A 19,596-nucleotide genomic window follows, 5' to 3' on the forward strand; every position below is an offset into this window, starting at 1 on the left:
TACATTCTTTAAGGACCCACCTCTTTTCCCTTGCTTATAGCAGGTGCTGCCATTATTACACAAAGAGAAAAAAGTCTGCACACACAGACAGGTGGCCCTGCAGCCAGTAAAGGCCTTCATTATGGGAGGGGCAGCTAGCAGTTTTAACTGTGCTTTACTTGTGTTTATGGTTTTCACATGTTTTTTCACTGCCTTAAGGAACCAAATTACATGAGTTCTCCTCTTCCCGTGGCATTGCTCTGAACTGGTGGTTGAAATTCCACAAGAAGACCAGATCTCATGGAATACCAGCCCCGTAAATGGCACCTTGAGGCAAGAATGCCTCTGAAAAACATACTTTCAAACAGAAGTGCTAAAATATCCAGGTTTATTTGGATTCCTGCAGAACCCACATGGGCCACCCTGCTAACGGAGGCCAACATTTGCAAACTGATGTTTCCTTTCGAGTGTCTTGGTTTCGGGTTCCAACCTGAGATACCTGGGCCTTGGCTTTAAAAGGTGCTGAGCACCTGCAGCCGCCCTTTCCTTGGGTGCTTAGCGTGTCTGGCTGCAAATCAGACCTTCGTTTTCTTAAGCTGGGTACCCCAAACCAAGGGCCACTTCTGAAAATATTGATCTTGGGCCAGTTTTACAAAGGTATTTGGGTACCTAAAGATGCAGCCAGGCACCAGGTGGGATATACAGAGCATGTAAGCATCAAAGTCAATGGGATTTAGGCTCCAATGTTCCTAAGTCCCTTTAAAAATGACATTTAGCATCCTAACTCTGTTAGACCTTGCAACACTCAGCAAAGCAATGCTTGAATACCTTTAAAAATCTGGCCCTTATTAATTCTAATGGTTGTAAATTAATTAGCCAGGTACTTAAGTATCCCCTGACAGGAAAATTATCTTTCAGATCACAGAATTGGCCCATGAATGCAATTAGCACTTCAGCCGGTGCTAAAACCCTGAGGTCTGCAGGGTATGAAGCAACTGGGCTAAGTTCGTCCTTGGTGTCATGCTATGGAATTTGGTGGAGTAGCACCAGGGATAGGTCAGGCAGCTTGTGGGCATATCTTAAAATTTTCAGGTAAAGGACATTCTAGTCCTGTTGCCTTGTGAAGCATCCAAATTGCTCACTTAATGGTTAAGGGCCCAAACCTGAAGCCAGCAGCAGGGCCTGAAGGATATAGTTTGGCTGCATGGGGAAGGGGAGAGACTCTGCTGAAGCCAATGAGGTCACACAGGCGTAAAGGAGGGCAGAATTGGGCTCATGGTGTCATGCAGTGCATCAGCAGTTTCAGCCAGTCACAGGGATGGGCTGTTTCTCTCCCAATAGCACTTTTTGTTTCATGAGTTAAATAAAATGCCATGAGTGTGCCAGTGTCTGAATGATATGAGCATTTTTTATGTTACTTACTGGATACTCTAAATTAGACTACACTTCAAGGGCTAACAATTCTCATGCTTCAGGGCACATCCGGATCATCAATTGCTGTCAGGAAGACACATCCTCTACCTTGTCCTCCCCATTATTATACAACTAGGTGCATTATGAGGGTTTCCCCTTCATAATGGAGAGGAAGGGTGGTCTTGTGGTTAAGGCACCAGACTCAATAGACCTAGGTTCATTTCCTGGCTCTGCCGCAGACTCCATGTGTGACCTGGGGCAAATCATGTGGTTTCTCTGTGCCTCAGTTTCCCATGTAAGACATGGGGATTATAGCACACCCTTTCTCCCACTCTTTGTTTCTTTTGCATATTTACATCATAAGCGTTTCGGTTCAAGGACTGTTGCTTTGTGCAGAACCTAGCACAATGGGGCCTCTGTGTGCTACTGCAATATAAGCATCCAGCACCAGCAACTGTCCGAGCCTTGCCTATACTAAAAACAACCACTCGCGTTTAAGCGCAGTATGACTGTGACCATCTTACAGCATGACTAGCTGTGCAATGCAGCTGGTGCTCACGCCAGCGGAGAAGCTACCGGTGTGTTCTCGTGTAGCAATTTCGAGAATGTCATCTGGGCTCCAGCAATAATTCTCCACTCTTTTGGCTGTAGTCTCAGAGGAGCAAGGTCCAGAAGCCTGTGGGAGAAGAGGAGACTTATGGAAAAGATGAACACCTTCTGCTGGCCAAGAGGATAAACGAATCCCTGACTCTGAGCCAAGCCTTATGTGGAGTGAGGGACTTCGAGACACTCTCAGAGGAGCACTGGCGATTCATAGCCACTCAGGATCTCACAAAAGGGGGATCGATCCAGGTTGAACTGGAGCCTGTTGTGCGCAAGACAGGTAAAGGGAGTCTCTTCTGCGGGCTTGGACACAGTCATTTGAGTGGGAGGCACTCATGTCAAGCTAGAGTAAGACTGAAATACACAGTGTAGGCAGGGTTACAGTGATCCCTATAGGGAACCTGGAAAAAGTGGTTTCCCTCTAGCAGACCTTCTTCAGCTGCTTATTGGTTGGAAAAAAACGTTAAATAGTTGACAACATTATTTTGCAAAAATGGTGGCTGTTCTTCCAACCAGCTTCTAGAGTTAAAGTGTTCCAAAAAAGGGTCTTAAAACTTTCAGCAACATTTTTTCTGCATTTTTTGGACAAGCTCTGTTGCTTGCAGCCACCTTGAACTTTGATATTTGGGGCTGAAATTTTCCATGCCTGGCGTCAGCCTCACAGCAAACCTTTTTTGCAGTCTTTCTTTGTTCAGCTTTTCTCTACAAAGAGTGACGAAAAATACATGCGGGCCATGTTTTGTGACCCTTTATTTGAACACAGCTCAGAGGGAGATGGCAGACAATTCAAACTTGGCTGAGATGTCAGCCCACTATGGTGATCTGGTGAAAGGTGATTTTGATGATACACGTCTCCCATCGTGTAGGGTGTCTGAAGGTACATATGGAGTGGGAGCCCATATGATATGCCCAGGAGAGTATGGAATAGGGGCAGGGCTTTGAGGTCAGGGATGCCTGAGTTGTAATTCCAGCTTTGACAATGACTCACTGGATCAGATCCCCTCATGCTGGGACAGGAGGAGCAAACTGTGCCTCTTTGCACCATCCTGGGACATTGCACCGGGTGGAGGCCGCAGCAGGAACGCACGGAAACCCATGGCCAGTTGCCCTGGCTTCATCCCGCGTCTTGGACTGCCGTGGCCCCCTAGTAGAGGGGAGGTTATAGCAGTGCCACGTGCTCTCGCCCAGCGGACTTCTGCTGCCTAGAGCCATGCACAAGATTCTACGCTGGCGAAAGCTGTTGTAGACCCTTGGATTAATTTAGCTCACTGTGTGACCTGAAGAAAGCCATTTAATCGCCCTGTGGTTCATCGACTGCATCTGTACACTGGGAACAGCAATACACATCTTGAAGGGAGGCTGGGAGACTTCAGTAATGTTTGGCAAGTACCAAGTGTTACTAAACCTGTCATTATTAAGCAGTTTTGGTGAAGCCTGAGTTTCTGTGGACCACCTGTCTTGGTCATTGCTCATCGCAGTGGTGAGTCAAAGGATCAGGATAGAGAAGGAATCGGGGGGCGGGTGGGAAGACTAGCACTCCTGTGGATATAACACCATGAATTATTTCCTCAAGCACCTTCCCAAGGCTGACTGGTAACCACAGGCGGAACGAGTGATTAGTCCAACCCCTTTTCTCTCTGCCCCATCAGACTACAGGAGCATGACGTTCGAGGAGCTGACCCTCAGGAATCCTTCGATGGCTGTAGAGCTGTTAAGTGAGGACTATGAGCTCTTCTGCCGCATGTTTCCCTCCCTTGGTGAGTGCTTATGAGGGGCTAGAACCAGGGCAGACTTAAAACAAACTCATGGGCAGAGAACAGCAGACACAACCTTGAAGGACTGAGCCCAGAAGGCACCCTGAGAGGATTAGGCTGAGGAGAGGCCCACCTGCTTGCTTCCTGTGGTTCAGGTGATCATCTCCAGAAGGAAGTGGGAGAGGAGAGTCCTGGCCCCCCAGAAAGGCCTGCACTCCAGCACCCTTTCCCAGAGTTTAGGGACAAGGAACACTTCCCAGCAGCCAACCCCAAAGGGACCTGACCATATTCAGGTGACAAGCTCCCACAGCACAGGCTCTTCTGGGCTGGCCTCGTGACATGAATGTCATCATGGTGGGTTTGGAGATTGCCCAGAGCCCGCTGGGTTCCTCCACCTGGAGGCTGAGTAAGTCTGTGCTCTCTGCGACATGGCTCCCAGTAACCATGGGCCCACATCTCTTCTCTCTGTAACAGCGTTCGATCTTGAATGCGAAGTGAGGAAGACTGTTCGCTCGAGCAAGACAAGTCTGTCCCTCATGAGGAAGGGGATCCCCATATTAAAAAAGCCCTCTCTAAGACCCAGGTACAGCACCATGCGTCATGGAGCTTTTCTCCTTTTTACCACCTCCACTCTCTCTGGCGTCACATTTTCTAACCCCCCAAACACCTGCCATCTGATTCATCTTCCTGTGGAAGCAGTCCCACCTGCCTCAGAGTAGGGCTGTCTCAGACAGAGACATTGATATAGCTGGGATCTGGGCCGTGGAATGTGGGGAGGAGGGGAAGAAACTCTGTATCCCCCACTCCCTCCACACACCCTCATATGCAATCTCACATCTCATCTACTTGTACAGGAAACATCCAATTCAGCCTGGAGGGCTGAATCACTACTAGTTACCCATCAGGTGGAACTGTTGAGCATCATTAATAAAGCTTCCTCCTCCCCTCATTCATTTATTTCTCGTACCTGTCTAGTTTGATTCCCTGCTGAGCTGATACTCCTTCAGCACAAGGGCCAGTATATGGCCTGGGTGCTGCTGATCACTTGTGGGTTCCAAGGCAGTCAGGGCAGATGCCTTCAAGTGCACAGCTGAAGTCTAGTGAAATTAACCTTGCTCCCACCTTAGTTCTCTGGTTGGGATCTTCTGTTAAGCATGGAAGGCCCAGAGCCATTGGGTCAGATTCTGCTGTCTGGTACACCAGTGTAAATCCAGAATGACTCCACAGGCTTCAGGATTTACACTGGTGTAACCCAGGTCAGTATTTGGCTCAGTTGCTCCCTTTGGTGGCAGCCAGGTGTGGTAAATTCCACTGATGCTGTTGAGTGATGGGTGGATTCATCTGGTCACGTGGTTCTCAATGAATCAGTAGCTGGATAGGAGGCACACATCTGTTTTCCCTTGTTACAGAGAAGACGTACTCTGCCAGTGCCTTCATCAGATCCCATGTGCTGAAGTCCCCAAGCTTTCTACCCTCTCACCATCATTGGGAGTCTGACAAAAACTCCCTGTGCCAATGGAGATGTGGGTGCAGGGCTCCAGCTCTTGATCAGGGTCCAGTGCCCTGCCATAGTGCTGCATCCTCACCCAGTGCCTCCTCCCCACCAGGTATCTCATGGAAGTGCTGCACAACCCCGGCCACCTGGAGTTTTTCAGGCAATTCCTCAAACAACATAATGCTGAAGCCCCACTGCTCTTCTGGCAGGCGGTGGAGAAGCTCAGCGCCGAGTCCAACCCCAAGGCTCAGAGGGCTTTGATCAACAGTATCCTCAAGAATTTCTTCCACAACAAAGTGCCTGCTGGTACGCAGACTCCCTACTCCACAGATCTCAGCTACCCAGGAAGGCAAATGTGATCTAGGCCACCCACTAAGGTTACTAGGGAAAGGGATGCCCCATCCCAGAGTGATTTCTCTGGGCACAGGGCAGCGCCTAAGCTCACCATCCCAGGAGTGGCCCGGACATGCATTGTGCCGCAGACACCCGTGGAGTACAACTCACTCCCGACTTCCCTATTGCTCCAGGGTGGGAGGGAAATAGTAATTTGTTGCTGGGCCTGCCCACAGCAAGGTAGGACAACCCCCCTGCACCACCTCAACTGGTTGGTGCATTGGTAGGGGAGGGGAAGCCGGCGCATTGCCCACTTACTCCAGCATGGGGAATACGTGGGCACACAGCAAGGCTGTGGCGGAGCTGCTACTCTCCCTGATACAATTGTACGCAAATCAGTGAGGATTCTTGACCACAGGGAGCATCCTCAGCTGCCCTACCTAGGGCTGGCTTACGATGCTGTTGTATCACTCCAGCACCACAACGGGACTTTAGTGGAGGCAGAAGGTCTGGCCTGTCAGTAGGCATTTCCAGTCTGCTGTGCCACAATGCTGCTAAATCCAGGGACCTTGCAGCAAGATTTGGATCCAGCTTGTAGCAGAGTGCACAGGACCTTGCCAGCTCTCACTGCCCAAACCAGTGGGGCATCTGCTCTTCGGGGACTCTAATTTTCATCTCACTGTTTCCTGAGGTTCCTGCTCTTACTGCCACACAGATTTCTAGAAGAGACCACTATGATCAGCTAGTTTGACCTCCTGCATAGAATTTCACCCTGTGATTCTAGCAGTGGAGGAAATTATTCTTCCCTACTGTATCTTCTTTAGATGTTTTGAGCTCAGTAGTGTCACTTGCAAAGTGTGTGAGGTGCCTTGGTACTTACGTGGCCTGCAGACTTCTTCATGGATTAAAAAGTGATATTATAAAAGGGGAAAATGCCAAGGAAGGAGGGAAAATGTATTGGGCAAATGTGGTGGAGGGGATAGTGATGGTGATGGAGCTCCTGGACCTTGTGAACACTAGGGATGCAAATTCATGGAGGGCTCAGGAGGTCCTTACAATGATAAGAATGTCTGGTGCAGATGAGAGGAGGTGACTGTGTGTCTTTTCTAGAGGAACTACTGCAGTGCCAAGCTTCCATCATCAGAGATATACCCAAGGCCAGCCTGGTCACCAGCTCCATGCTATTCAGAGCACAGAGCTTTGTCCTGAAAGCAATGGAAGAGAAATGGTAAGTAGTCCTGGCTCATTTCACTTTAACGGGGTACACTTACCCCTGAGGTGCCTCTTTGTGGCTGCATCTGGGGATTCTCTCTCGCCTGGTCTGGTGCCCCTTTCCCGCAGTTGCCTGCACCATGGCCTCTCTATCTCTCTGGGACTTGGGGTGCTTCCTCTTCGTGACTCAGCCTTACAGCCAGGTCACTATTTGGTCCTCCCCTTCTGGGGTCTTAAAGTCCCACTGGACAAGCTGTCCATATGCCATGTCAGTCAGTCTTTCAGGCCAAGTCCAGGTCCAGTGCCACTTCCCCAATGGCTGGTAGGGGAACCCAGGCCTGCCCACTACTATGAGTTCCAGCCCAGGGACCCTGTGCCTAACAACCACAGTCTATGCAGTCTCTGACTCTGTTGCTGTTTCCTTGGGCTCCTTCCTAATTCACTTCTCTATCTCCTGGCCCACCTCTGGGTTTACCAGCCCAAGCTTCCTCCACTCCCAGCGCCTATTCCCCCCTCTCAGCTTCTTGCCAGAGTCTGTAGTCCAGGACAGGATCCCAGGGTTTACACTCCCCCTCGAACTCCTCCTTGTCCCTAGGCAACTTCCTTTCTCTCTAGGGAGTGACTGCAGAGCCCCTCCCTGCAGCCCCCTCTTGCTCTCAGCTTCCTGGCTTTACTCAAGCCCAGCCTTCCCATGCCTAGCTGGGCTTCATCTTCCATTAGGCTTTATCCATCCCTGGCTCTCCTCCAGGTGCAGCCTGTAAGGTTAATTGGCCCCTTTTAGCTTGTTTCAGCCTTGTGAGGGGTGGACGCCTCATCATACTTCCTGAGAGGCCAGTGGCATTGTTGCTAAGCTTGCTGGAGGTTACACACACACATACTCTGTAGGAGGATACACCTAAGCAATGGCCAGAGTGCTGAGTCCGTATTCTGGCACAGCTGTCATTGAGGCCGACAAGGGTTTTACCTGTATAAGGACAGCAGGGTGGCTCATAACTTTTCATACACAAGTGTGTCTGTGATATATTATAAGGAGCAGGCTGAGCTGGTTCTTGCATTGCTGGTGTTACCCATAAATAGCAGCCCCCTGCAGCAGCAGAAGCTGGTGAGGAGGGGATCAGAGGATGATCAGTTTCACCCTCCTCATCAATTTTCACTGCAGCAATAGAAGTGATATCCAGGGTCACTGAGCATTCTGGGACTGGGCCCGCCATTCCCCCCACTACCTCTCTCCTCCTTGTCTCTGCCTTCACGGCAGTCTCCTCTTAGCATTGAAGTCCATTGCTTTACTGACTGACTGGTTGCCACTGCTTTCTCTAATACTCTCCCATCCTGGCAGGTTTAAGATGTACCAAGACTTGTACCCTGGGAGCGATATTTTAGACACTCACTTTGTCACGAGGCAGGGGAGGGGATCCTTCATAACGGACAAGCTGGTAAGTAAGGATGGCCTGCACTCCGCCTGCTGATACCCCAGCTAGATCCCATAGCACAGGCCCGAGAGTGGGGAGGGGCTGTTTTCTCTGTGGATGTGTTGATGCCAGTGGGCTGAGGGGTCATGCGAGGCTGCAGAACAAACTGTCTTTGTCCAAAACAAGAGATTTAATGTGTAGAGGCCCTGGGCTGTAAGCTCATCTGCGCAAACAGACCCCTGTGCCCATGCAGAGCCCCACTGACTTTCATCAGGAAATTCATTTAGCGTCAGCATCCCCTAGGGTTCTGACTGAAGCCCAGTGACATTCAAAAGCAATGACTGTGGCTCAGTGGGGTCAGTAATTCCACTTAATGTGGGGATGCATTTTGGTGCATTAGTTCAGAGTGGCAGGTCTGCCTGGGCACACATCCCCAGGGAATAATCAGGATAATTAGACTGAAGGCATTCCCATCAGGCCCAAAGTTATTTACTGCCTCCGTTCCCTGCCTTGCTTCCCCTCCCAGTGCTGTACATAGGCTGACTCTCTCCATGCACTTTGCCCACAGAAGAGAGTGTGGTTCGTGCTCCAGGCTTTCATCAGGAGCATCTGCAAGTTCAGGAGGGAGATGAACAATTGGAAATCCCGCAAAGACTTTGAGGACTTTCTCCGGAGAGAGCTCGTAAATCAAAAAGAAAGTATGTCCAGATCCCGCTCATTCTCCTGCCTACCATTGTTGTCTCCTGGGGTGAGCAGACTTTAGGGGAGGCAATAGCAGAAACCTGGCAGCTTGTCCCCTGCTGTCATTTTCTTACCCGAGGGTTCTCTGTTGGAGGCATATAAGAGGCCAGGATACCAGCTGGCTCAGAGGGAGTGAAGCAGCTGTGTTGTTCTCTCCATAGCAAGAATCTGCTCCACCCAGCAGGAAGTTAGCCACTGGAGAGGGGGAAATCCCATTTGCTAACCTGGGCAGGCAGCTCTGCAGCTGGCCACTCAAAGTGGCATTTTATTCAGCTCGTGCTATTTGAGCACCCGTGTGAGGAGATGGGCAGCCTACTTTAGGCACCCATTGGGCACTATAATGAAAAATCAGGTCCAAAATGTTTAAAGCAGTAATTGTACTGCATAGCCCCCCTGGAAGTTCCCTACACCTTACATTTTCAACTCATCTGAAGACAGCACCCACCAGCTGCTTCTTGTATGTTCAGTAAGTCTGTGCAGTGACTTAGTACCTGGCTTCAGCTGTGAGTATTTCCTCCATGTGATGGTTTAGGGTGTAGCACTATGTAAGTTCTTTCCCTGTGATTTAGAGTAGTGCTGAGGGGCAGGAGAGGTACGGGGATTAGAGAGTAATGTGAACTATAAGGGCTCCGGATGAGCCCTGTGTGTACTGGGGGAAGTGTACAGCTTGAGGATTACAGGGCCAGAGACACCAGCAGCAAACTGTAGACAGAAGAGTAGAGCACTTTAGGTGGGGGTGAGGGTACAAGATTGCATTGTCGGGGGACTGGGTAAATTGATAGAGGCACACACGTGGGCCTGAAATGAGGTGTGGCTCAAACCCATTAGTGCTGGCCCTGTCATCTCTTTGTCTCATGCTCACACTGTCTATCAATTTACCCAACATCTGGGTTGCAGGAGCTTGAGGGAGATGAGTTGCTCAGGTCTTCCCTTGTCCTCACTCAGACTTGCCCAGTAGCTCCGTGCGCAGTAACATTGCCATGTCTAGCCCCCGCCAGTCCATGCCGGCTGCCAGCGTGGGAGAGGATGTGGAGGTGATACAGGTGAAGCGCCGGCTCTTTAACCAGCGGCACATTTCCATCAACTTCCTGGTCAACGACCTCAGTTTTTACCTGGAGATTGAGAAGTAAGCATGCCCACCCCGTCCGTTTGTTTCAAATACCTTTCGATTTTTCCTGCCTTGCAGCGATAAAATCCCTGGCCTGATGGGCTGGCTGAGACAGAGCGGCACCGCACACTGGTCTGCTGGAAGAAAAGGAGGACTTGTGGCACCTTAGAGACTAACCAATTTATTTGAGCATGAGCTTTCATGAGCTACAGCTCACTTCATCAGATGCATACCGTGGAAACTGCAGCAGACTTTATATATACACAGAGAATATGAAACAATACCTCTTCCCACCCCACTGTCCTGCTGGTAATAGCTTATCTAAAGTAATCATCAGGTTAGGCCATTTCCAGCACAAATCCAGGTTTTCTCACCCTCCACCCCCCCACACAAATTCACTCTCCTGCTGGTGATAGCCCATCCAAAGTGACAACTCTTTACACAATGTGCATGCTGATCTGTTGCTTACACTGCAGTGATGTGGTGCTGGGAGGCACTGCACTCTGCTCCCTGGGCAAAGAGACTAGACCCAAAGGCCTGTTCCTTTGCACAAAGAAGCCCCCTTTCCACAAGCCAGAAAGGAGTCTTGGTGCGAACGAGTACCTGTTGCTGAGTGCTCTGCAGCGACACCTGTTGGGTGATCAGGGAGCGGCAGTGACAGAACACTGAAGAATGCTCACTTTCAACCTCCCAGCCACCACAGGAATGGCAGTGACACAAGCTGCGTTTCTTCAGGGCAGGAGGTTGTTAGGGGGAGGGGGGGGGGGCAGACAAGTCAAGCCATGCTACCTGTGTCCGCATTTTGTTAGCTTAACTGTGACCCGTGCACCGCTGGTGGCCTGCAGAGAGTGGGCTAGTTACACACTACTGGTTGCTGCTCCTGGTTTGACATTCGGTATTTTCCTGCTGGAGCTTGACACAGGGATGTCATGATGGCCAATGGGAGGAGTGGGAAGCACAAGACAATCCCTCTGCTGAGGTGTAGTTGCCCCATGAAAGTATCCCCCACCCACCTCTGTCATTGAGTGACTCACCACTGGCCAGGTGTGGTGTAGCAGGCTCTGGTCTGGCACCTGCTGCGGGACAGCTGTTCCAGCCTAGTGGAGGTCTGCCTCTTCCAGTGACTCAACCCTCTGGCCAGGCCACATCCAGTCCCACCCCTTCTGGGGTAGCAGAAAGTCCTGCAAACACCAGCCTGATGTCCTTAGGTCAGGTCTCCAGTCCTGACTCTAGGCCCAGTGGTCTTTACATCCCTTGTCTCCAGGTTTCCCAGAGTCCTTACTCTTTGTATGGAGGTATCATGCCACCTTCCTCAGTGGCCAGGATGGGAACCCAGGCCCTCCCTCTTCTCTGGGTTCCAATCCAGGGACCCTGTGGAAGCAGACAAGGTCTACTCCCCCAGACTCCTCATTTGAGTGCTTCCTACCTTGGACTTCCTGCTGCCCGTTTCTGGGCTCTGTAGAGTTCTTTCCATTTCTTGTGGTGAGCGATACTTCTCAGTTTCTCTCCCCCTGGTAGTCCTGTTCCTCTTTGTCAGAGCTCCCCTTGGAGGGACTGCTCCACCCCTCTGTCTTCCCAGTCTCTCTCCTGGCCTGTTCCAGTGTTCCCGTGTCAGGAGAGGATCCCCAAGGCCTACTCCCCCACCTCCACCCCTGGGTTTCCTCTTTCCTCTACTGCCCTGAAATCCTGCCCTTGGCCCACAGGCCTCTCTATTGACCAGAGAGGGACTGCAGAGTTCTTACCTTCTCACTGCAGCTTCTTCACCTCGTTGTAACTCCCAGCTCCTCCCCAACTGGGCTTTATCTTTAATTGGACCTGGCCTATCCTCCAGGTGCAATTGGGTGTATTCATGACTCTCTGGGTCCAATTAACCTTTTCTATACCAGTGTGGCGTATACACCCTGTCACACTCTCTTTGGAGGAAGGCATGTGCCACAGGGCAGGGGGTGAATGTTAGTGGGAAGTGGGCATCTAAATCCCCTACGTGGCTTAGAAAATCTCAGCTAAAAGCCACATGTTGTATCATAGTCTGAGTAGACAGCCACGCCCATACCTTCTCTCTTAGACATCCCTTTCCATTTGTCCTGGCAGGTTTTGTCACCTGGCTGATTCGGCCGCAGTGCTTGCAGCCTGGGGGATGTACACCGAGAGGGATGTCGCCTTTCTTAAGACCAAAGTGGCCACGATCGCCAAACTCTTCCTGAATTCCGAAGTCCCTCCTAAACTGCGGGTAGGACGCTGTAACATGCCCTGCATGCTCACTGCCAGGGAGGCCTGGGGCCTGCAAATCATTGCCTGAGAGCTTGGGGGTGTCTGGCTCAGGGAATTACTAATGGGACCCAGGTTTCAATCTGTTCCAGCTGAACATACTGCAGTTCTGATAACTTTGGCATTGTGTAAAGTAAGTTATTAGCTTCAATCCAAGTCCTAATGGAGAGTGTCCATCGTTACCAAAACCACTCTCACAACTGACGCTAATTGGTAATCCAGAGAGTGTGAGTGAGTGGGCGTGGTAACTGAACGACCATCTAGACATAGGCCCCTCTGGTCAGGGCTGAGACACAGTGGCTGGCTTTACAGTCAATAGAGAAGAGCCTTTCAGTCCATATTCACTAGAGATCATTCATACTCTCCCTCCCCATTACGGTGCACCTCCCCATGGCACACTGCTGTTTTAACCACCTTTCTTTTAAAATCCCTTTTAAAAGCATGGTGAGGGAAGGGGCAGAAAGGGGATTTCTTTGGATTTTGGCTAGTTAGCCAGGAAATAAACCGAGACCCTGCTTGGAGACCTTTGAACTGTGACCAGGGCTCTATAAGTGGAATGCAGAATCCTGGAAGGTGCGAGGGCAGGGTGGAGTTACTAGAGGTGTTTCTCTCTGGGATCCAGTAGGGATGCCACCCGTGCCTCAAGCCCTATTTATGAAGTGGTCTCTGTTCTGTGACCAGGTGAACATTTCTGATGGCCAGAAAGATTTAATCCGGAATTTAACTTCCAGAGGGGTCCTGGATCGCAGCCTCTATCATGTGGCCTTGCTCAATGTCTTCCCAGTTCTGATACACTTCTGGAAAAGGTAAAAATCCCTCTCTTTAGGGCTGGGCGAGGAGGGTGCAGAGGTGGGTGTCGGGCATTTTCTCGCCTTACCTCCTTCCAAAGAAAATGTGAGTCCGAATGGGACATTACCGCTGGCTGTATTCCTCAAACGTGTTAGACTTGATTTGCTGTCTGTCCTTAACGTTAGCATTTCCCCTACAGATACTGTAACTGGAAGTCAATGAAGTCCTTCCGCAGGTACCCGAAGATAAAAAAATATCTCTCTCCACTCCCTGCTAAGACATCACCTAGGACATCCAGTATCTTCAGTGGGGGTAAGCTGAGACTGCCTCTTCCTCATCCTCTCTCTTTCTCTGATGTGTTCGCCATGTCACGTATGCTGCACATTAGTCCTCTCAGCCTTGCCCATCCTCTAATGCCTCAAGTAGTGGCTCACCAGTGGGTTCTGTATGAGAGGCAAAGTTTGATATTAAAGTACCTTCATTTGGTGAGCATTTGCATAGATCAGGCAGCTTTCATGGTGTAAACTGGATCAGGTCAGGAAGGAATCTTCCTCCAGGTAAAGTGCTGCACAATTGTCTAGGGGAGTTTTTTTTGTGAAACATCAGGTAATGATATAGATACTGTAACTGAAGCAGAAGATTTGAATTGATGGATTAATATTGATCTGTCAATTCCTGTCTTCTTATGTTGGGGATCCTTTTCAAACAGCATGATGGTCTCAAAACAACTAAGGCCTCTCCCTTCATTCCCTCCTGATAGCTCATGAAAATCCCTCAGTGGTAAGTCCCGTAACTGTACATCTGCTGCTGAATACAGAAAGTCAAATCAGGGTCATATCCATCAGATGCACTTTCTCCACACTAAACACACTAGATTCCTTATACCACGTCCCAAAAAATATTCAACCCTTCAAAACAGAAATTAAACCAAATTAATTCTGGTTTGCGAATTTGCTCCCAGATAGGTTCGGAGATGAAAGCAGATTGAGGAGTGATTCATCTCTCATGTAACTTCGCTGACATCAGTGGCATTACACCAGGGCTGAACTGATCACTTAGAATGCAGAGAAACTGCAGTAAGGGTTTGGGGGTGATACTCACTAGAGTTCAGGTGTGAAGTGGAGTGACTGGTATAGAGTACATTCTCCTAGGGATCAGGGACAATTTTCACTTCTCAGCCTGGCACTTAGTACCAGCTCCTTTAAGAACCAAGCTATGAAATAATATTAAGACATTAGCACTAAAGTGGTTGTCACTCCCTCTGACAGCTTGGATTCCTCACTGAGTATTCATGTGGCAATTTTCTAATTGACTTACCACTTTTAATCAAAATAGTCAATTTTTTATGAAAAGAGGGAGTTTTATTTTCTTTAATAGTTAGAATGGAAAACTGAGAGTCAGGAGTCTAAGGTTCTGTTCTTTCTACTACATCATTGAATGACCTTGGTCAAGTCATGTAACTGCTATGTCTCGGTTTCCCTGCATATAAAATGAAGATCTGGAGCCTTGATTCTCTATTTTGTTACAGCAGTTTTATGTGGCGCTATTGATCTGAGTGTTGAATCAAGCCCATTGATGTCTGTTGAGATGCATATCAAGATGTATTGACCAAGGCCAAACAGAACTCAATATTTATCCCAAGGAACAATAAATGTTATTTTCACTCAAAGTGGAAGTTACTATGTGTAACCACAACAATCTCCCTTCCTTATTTGTTTGTGGAATGTTTAAGGCTTCCGAGACCAGCTCCTTAACACATCATGGCTCTAGTCCCAAAGTCAGGATTATTGACCTTCCAAGGAGCCAGACAAAATTTGATTCATCACATGATTATTCTCAGCCAAATATCAGTCAAAATTTCAATTGCACATAAAAAGACTTAGGGTATCTACCTGACAGGGCTGTTTGGGAGGGTAAACAAATCTTCATAAAGAGCTTTATGGAGAGAGCTATATGCAGTACATGCAAATTATTACAGTCATTAACTATTTCTGTTCCATGCTGTCCACACCCAGACACCAGAGTTCCTGTTAAAAACCATGATGCTTTGAGATGTGACCAATCGTTATCCCAGTATTCAAGTGTTGCTCTGTACTGGACAGCAAATGGAATCTGTTGAAATGGCACTTTGTTCCATCCCATCATGGCCATAATCCAGCAAGGAGTGCCAACTGGCCAGACCCCTGTGCCTGCACAAAGCTCCTTGCAGGACTGGGGCCCCTAGCAGAATCCAGACTCTGTAGCTAAGGCCTTTAACAGGCTAACATCCTCACTAGATCCAGCAGAGGATGGTGCATAAATCACTCTGACCTGCGTATTATAGCTATTCGCTGTATTTGTGTCAGTTTCTAGAGCCGCCCATTAAATGAGAAGAATCATCTGTAGTTATTACCAGTGTCCGCACTGCAAAGCTGAGATAGTGGTGGGAGAGCAAGGCAGATTCTCTTCTGCTTCATGTCATCCACACACTTGCCAGCCAATCTCTGATGGCGGAATCTGTATTGTTGGTGTCATTGTATGATGAGGGGAAAGTATCCAGCTGGATTTCCAAACCCAGGATAAAACTGTATTTTAGGCAGTCAGAAAAATCTTGTTTCGACTTGCAAACTGAACTGTTTCTGCTGACTTTTGCTAAGATACCTTGCTGATCGTGATCATGCCCTAAAGTAAAAGCTTTGCCTAGTGAGATTACTGACAGGATGGGTTAAATAGTTTTTAAAAAAAGAACTCTAAAATTACTAGGAAAAAAACCCTAAATATATATTGATCACACAAAAGCACCTTTATTTACCTTAGTTTATTTCTGGGATTACAATCACTGCGGAGAAGTGGCTGAGCAGAGCAATGCATCACAGCATGTACATATTTTAAATTCATTTCTCTTCCCAACCCCACTCCCCTGGGGTGCCTCTCTTTCTGGGATATTCCCAAGGAAGAGACTTGAAGAGACTTTTCTTCCACCTGGCCACATGGTGTCACTGTTGCTCCACTTGTGCCTTATTTTGTCATCAGCAGAGGACTGGGCAGCTTCTGGTACTCAAAGTGATGTCTCACCTGGGATTGTAGCCTTTGAGGATGTGGTGAAGGACCTTCTTTAGGAAAGCTTGAAAAACGTATATAATTCAGAACTTCAAATCTCTCATTCAGGGAGGGAGAAATTCAAATGACATCTGCCACATGAAGATGAAGATAGTGCTTCATCCTACAATTTGTAGAATAAACATGCTGTTCTTGTACATACACCAGCTGGCTGGCTCCATGTATATATCGGACTATGGATGTGGCTGGGCATGTGTGGCAATGTGTTAAACCGTGTGGCTGTGTGTAAAGCTGTATGTCTTTGTGGCTCCATGTACCACCTTCCTCTTTCCCTCTCCATTCACACAACCAAACAAACCACCTTGAACAACATCCGACTAAACACAAGGCCCCATATTCTGTCCTTCAAGACCTGTACCATGCATGCGACAGTCAGTAGCTCCTACCCCTGTTGATCACCACTGCTGCAGCAGAACCTAGGGCAGGAGGTGGTTCCCTCTGTTATTCATTCGTCCTCTCATCTGGCTTCATTGTCTGTGCCTGATGTTCAAAGAGAACAGGCTACAACAACATCAAATGAGATGCTTGTTGGATTACCCTGAGCCGCTTCCTTCCCCCTCTTGCCCAAGGATACGTGTCTATGTCACAACCCAGTCATTTAATATGGGATAGGGAGGGGGATGCAATCTCTCTCTCCAGTCCCCCCTCAACCCTGTCTGCCAATCCAGATGAAAGGAGCCGAAGAGGCCTGCGAATTTGTGTGGGAGCAGCTGGGTGATAGAGCAGAGGAAGGGGGATCTGTTGGACATGCATTAGAGGAGGATCCTAATGCTGGAGAAGTTACGGTGGTGTATTGTTTTGCCTCCTCTTTCAATAGAGGACCATCCAATCATTAGGTTCACGCTGCTCAAGGGGATCCAGCTGCTGCTACCTCAGCCTCGGGAGGAAGTGGATTCTTCTACAGAGCAAAAGTGTAAGTAACTTTGCCCCTAAGGCTCTCTGACCTGGGAACCGAGTGCCAAGTGATGAGGAAGGAGCCTGGGAAATCAGACTCTCCTGTCTCTAGTTATTCCTGTGCCCACCTGCGTAAATGCTGTCAGGCCACCTTGGGAGCATCATGTCCCCCTGCTGATCTCTTTACCCCGAGGAGAAGTTAGGAATGCTCTTTCTCTAGAGTTCACCTTCCTATCTGCCCAGGAAAAAAGATGCTTAGATGTTAGAATGCTGCTGGTTGCTTGTGTGGAGGGGACCTGCAGTGTGATTTTCAATACATGACGGAAAGTTCTCTTGGGTTTTGTCTCAGCATCGTCTGGAAGCCTCAACTGGAAAAAGCCCCCATCTGGCATCTGCGTGACCCAACAGATCGGGTAGGTAATGACTGGGAAACCTCATCTCCTTCCATCCAGACCCAGTGTGAATGCCCAGCATGAGATGGGAATCACTCGCTTCCCAAGCTGAGTACAAGTTGTGTGGGCAGTACCAGCGCCCTGTCCCCCCAGCCTACCCCAGGCACAATTAAGAGTGGGGAAAGTAACCCCAGCTGAAGATGAATACAGAATAAGGGGGTAACTTACTTTATGCCCCTCTCTGCCCCTGCACAGATGGCACAGAATGAGCATTAGATTAGATTATTTGATGTGGTTTTCAGTACCTAACATTTGTCTAACGGTGCCCACCACAGCATCCATCTAATTCATCAATGTGGGGAACAGAAGGGGATTGTTAGAATAATCTTGCGATTAAAGCACTGGACTGGGAATCAGGGGATCCTGCTTCTGTTCCTGGCTCTGCCACAGACTCTCAGTGAATTAACTACTCTCTCTGTGCCTCATTTTGCCATCTGTAAAGTGGGGATAACAACACTTCCCTCCCTCAGGCATTGTGAGACTAAATCCTTGGAAGGCACTCTGATCCTGCAGCGATGGGAACATAGAGGGACTCCAATAGACTGTATACTCTCCAGTGCTTTGTCCAGTTCTGTTCCAAACGGTCCAATGGAGAGAGTTTGGGAGATTATACCCAGTCCAAGAGACCTCGCCATTGGGATAGCTTCTCTGATAGTCAGGCTTTTCATTTCACTGCTTCTGGTTAAGAGCCCTTGGACCATTCTGAACTCTAACTCCAGAGGATAAAGTAGAAAGTAGGACTAAGTCTAGATAGAGTTGGGATGGGCTGACAAATAATATGTATGGACACATGCTCATGGACCAAGGACCAGGGCCAGGAGGGAGTGGTGGGACATGTTGAAACTTGTTCTGCTTTTGAGGAAATGACTGTATCCATGACAACATTTGTGTCATACAAACCAAAACTCACTAGGGTGGGATTGTTGGCTTCTCAGCTTTGTTGCAATTCCAGTGCATTTGTATAGTAGAGGGTGGGTGCCCTCCTGTCCCCCACCCATCTTGAATTGGCACTGCCTGACGTTCTTGCTCTTTTTCCTTCAGGCAACAGCTTCAAGATGCTTCTAAAAAGCCATCCTAATCCATCCCCGCTTTCACTGTTTGAGTGAGAGCAACTGTCCCTCTCCACCCGGAGGCTGGCTCTGAAGACACGGCAGTGCTGCAGGTCAGGACTGAGGTGCACTAGCAGGGCCGTGGTGGGAGGTCTGGACTAGAATATCAGGGGTTGTGACAGTTCAGGCATTAGGTGCTTTGGCAGACCTATGGGTTGCACAACACCTGTCCTCATAGTCCTTGGCTGTGGACAATGATGGCATCTTCCGCCTTCAATAATGTTCTTTAATCCCTGGCCCCTTCCCCCCTAAACAAATAAGTGGAAGCAAAAAAAAGAAAGAAAGAAAGGTCACCGGGAGGTAGGTAGCTAGGCCTAGGCACTAGGATGGCAGGGCCTGCTCACCCCTCCACTTGGGGGACAATAGCAGAGAGCAGCCAGCCAGAAACGCCAGCCAGGGGGACAAGCACAGCCAAAGCTGGGACCTCTAGACATCGCAGTCAAAACTGTAGCTGGTTCTGACTTGCTCTGCCCTGCCCTGACTGGCTGGCTGTTTGCTCAAACCCTCCCTCTCCCTCCTCACAGTATCTTCACCTCACCTTCAGTCCACACCTGCCCCTCTTAGCCTCTCCTCCCCTGCCCTGTCCCCTTCACCTCCCTTTCCATTTGGCTGATCCCCTAACTAAGTAAAGCCACTCCTCACCCCGGCCTAAAATAGTTGTGGAATGAACATGACGTTTGCTGCCATCCTGCTGATCACTCCGCTTGTGTGTTAGATCCCTTCCCGCAATCTGGGGCTGTCTAGTCTATTTAGACAAGTTGTCTCATTGTTTCCTTGTACCTCCCTGTCTGTCCGTCTCCACCTGTTGTCTCATCTTGAGATTCTAAGCTCTTTGGGGCCGGGGCTGTCTTTTTGTTCTGTTTGTCCAGCTCCTAGAGCCGTGGTCCATGACAGGGGCTAGTAGGCACTTCCGTAACACCAATAAATAATAATTAGTA

The 19,596-nt window shown here is 49.0% G+C and overlaps 1 protein-coding gene across 1 annotated transcript in view; it reads left to right on the top strand.

Moving 5' to 3' along the window:
* Positions 1-18,627, top strand: part of RGSL1 (regulator of G protein signaling like 1) — a 33,555-nt gene extending 14,928 nt beyond the window's left edge. Inside the window, exons 9-23 of the mRNA XM_077825347.1 lie at positions 2,044-2,275; positions 2,759-2,827; positions 3,645-3,752; positions 4,224-4,332; positions 5,357-5,550; positions 6,688-6,805; positions 8,126-8,222; positions 8,767-8,896; positions 9,885-10,065; positions 12,139-12,277; positions 12,997-13,121; positions 13,304-13,416; positions 17,021-17,116; positions 17,447-17,510; positions 18,591-18,627. Of these exons, the coding sequence (XP_077681473.1) occupies positions 2,044-2,275; positions 2,759-2,827; positions 3,645-3,752; positions 4,224-4,332; positions 5,357-5,550; positions 6,688-6,805; positions 8,126-8,222; positions 8,767-8,896; positions 9,885-10,065; positions 12,139-12,277; positions 12,997-13,121; positions 13,304-13,416; positions 17,021-17,116; positions 17,447-17,510; positions 18,591-18,627 (1,812 nt within the window). The remainder of the gene's footprint in view (positions 1-2,043; positions 2,276-2,758; positions 2,828-3,644; positions 3,753-4,223; positions 4,333-5,356; positions 5,551-6,687; positions 6,806-8,125; positions 8,223-8,766; positions 8,897-9,884; positions 10,066-12,138; positions 12,278-12,996; positions 13,122-13,303; positions 13,417-17,020; positions 17,117-17,446; positions 17,511-18,590) is intronic.
* The last annotated feature ends 969 nt before the right edge of the window (positions 18,628-19,596 follow it).

This window comes from Eretmochelys imbricata, chromosome 8 (genome assembly GCF_965152235.1).
Source record: "Eretmochelys imbricata isolate rEreImb1 chromosome 8, rEreImb1.hap1, whole genome shotgun sequence".
In the NCBI taxonomy this organism is placed as follows: Eukaryota; Metazoa; Chordata; order Testudines; family Cheloniidae; genus Eretmochelys; species Eretmochelys imbricata.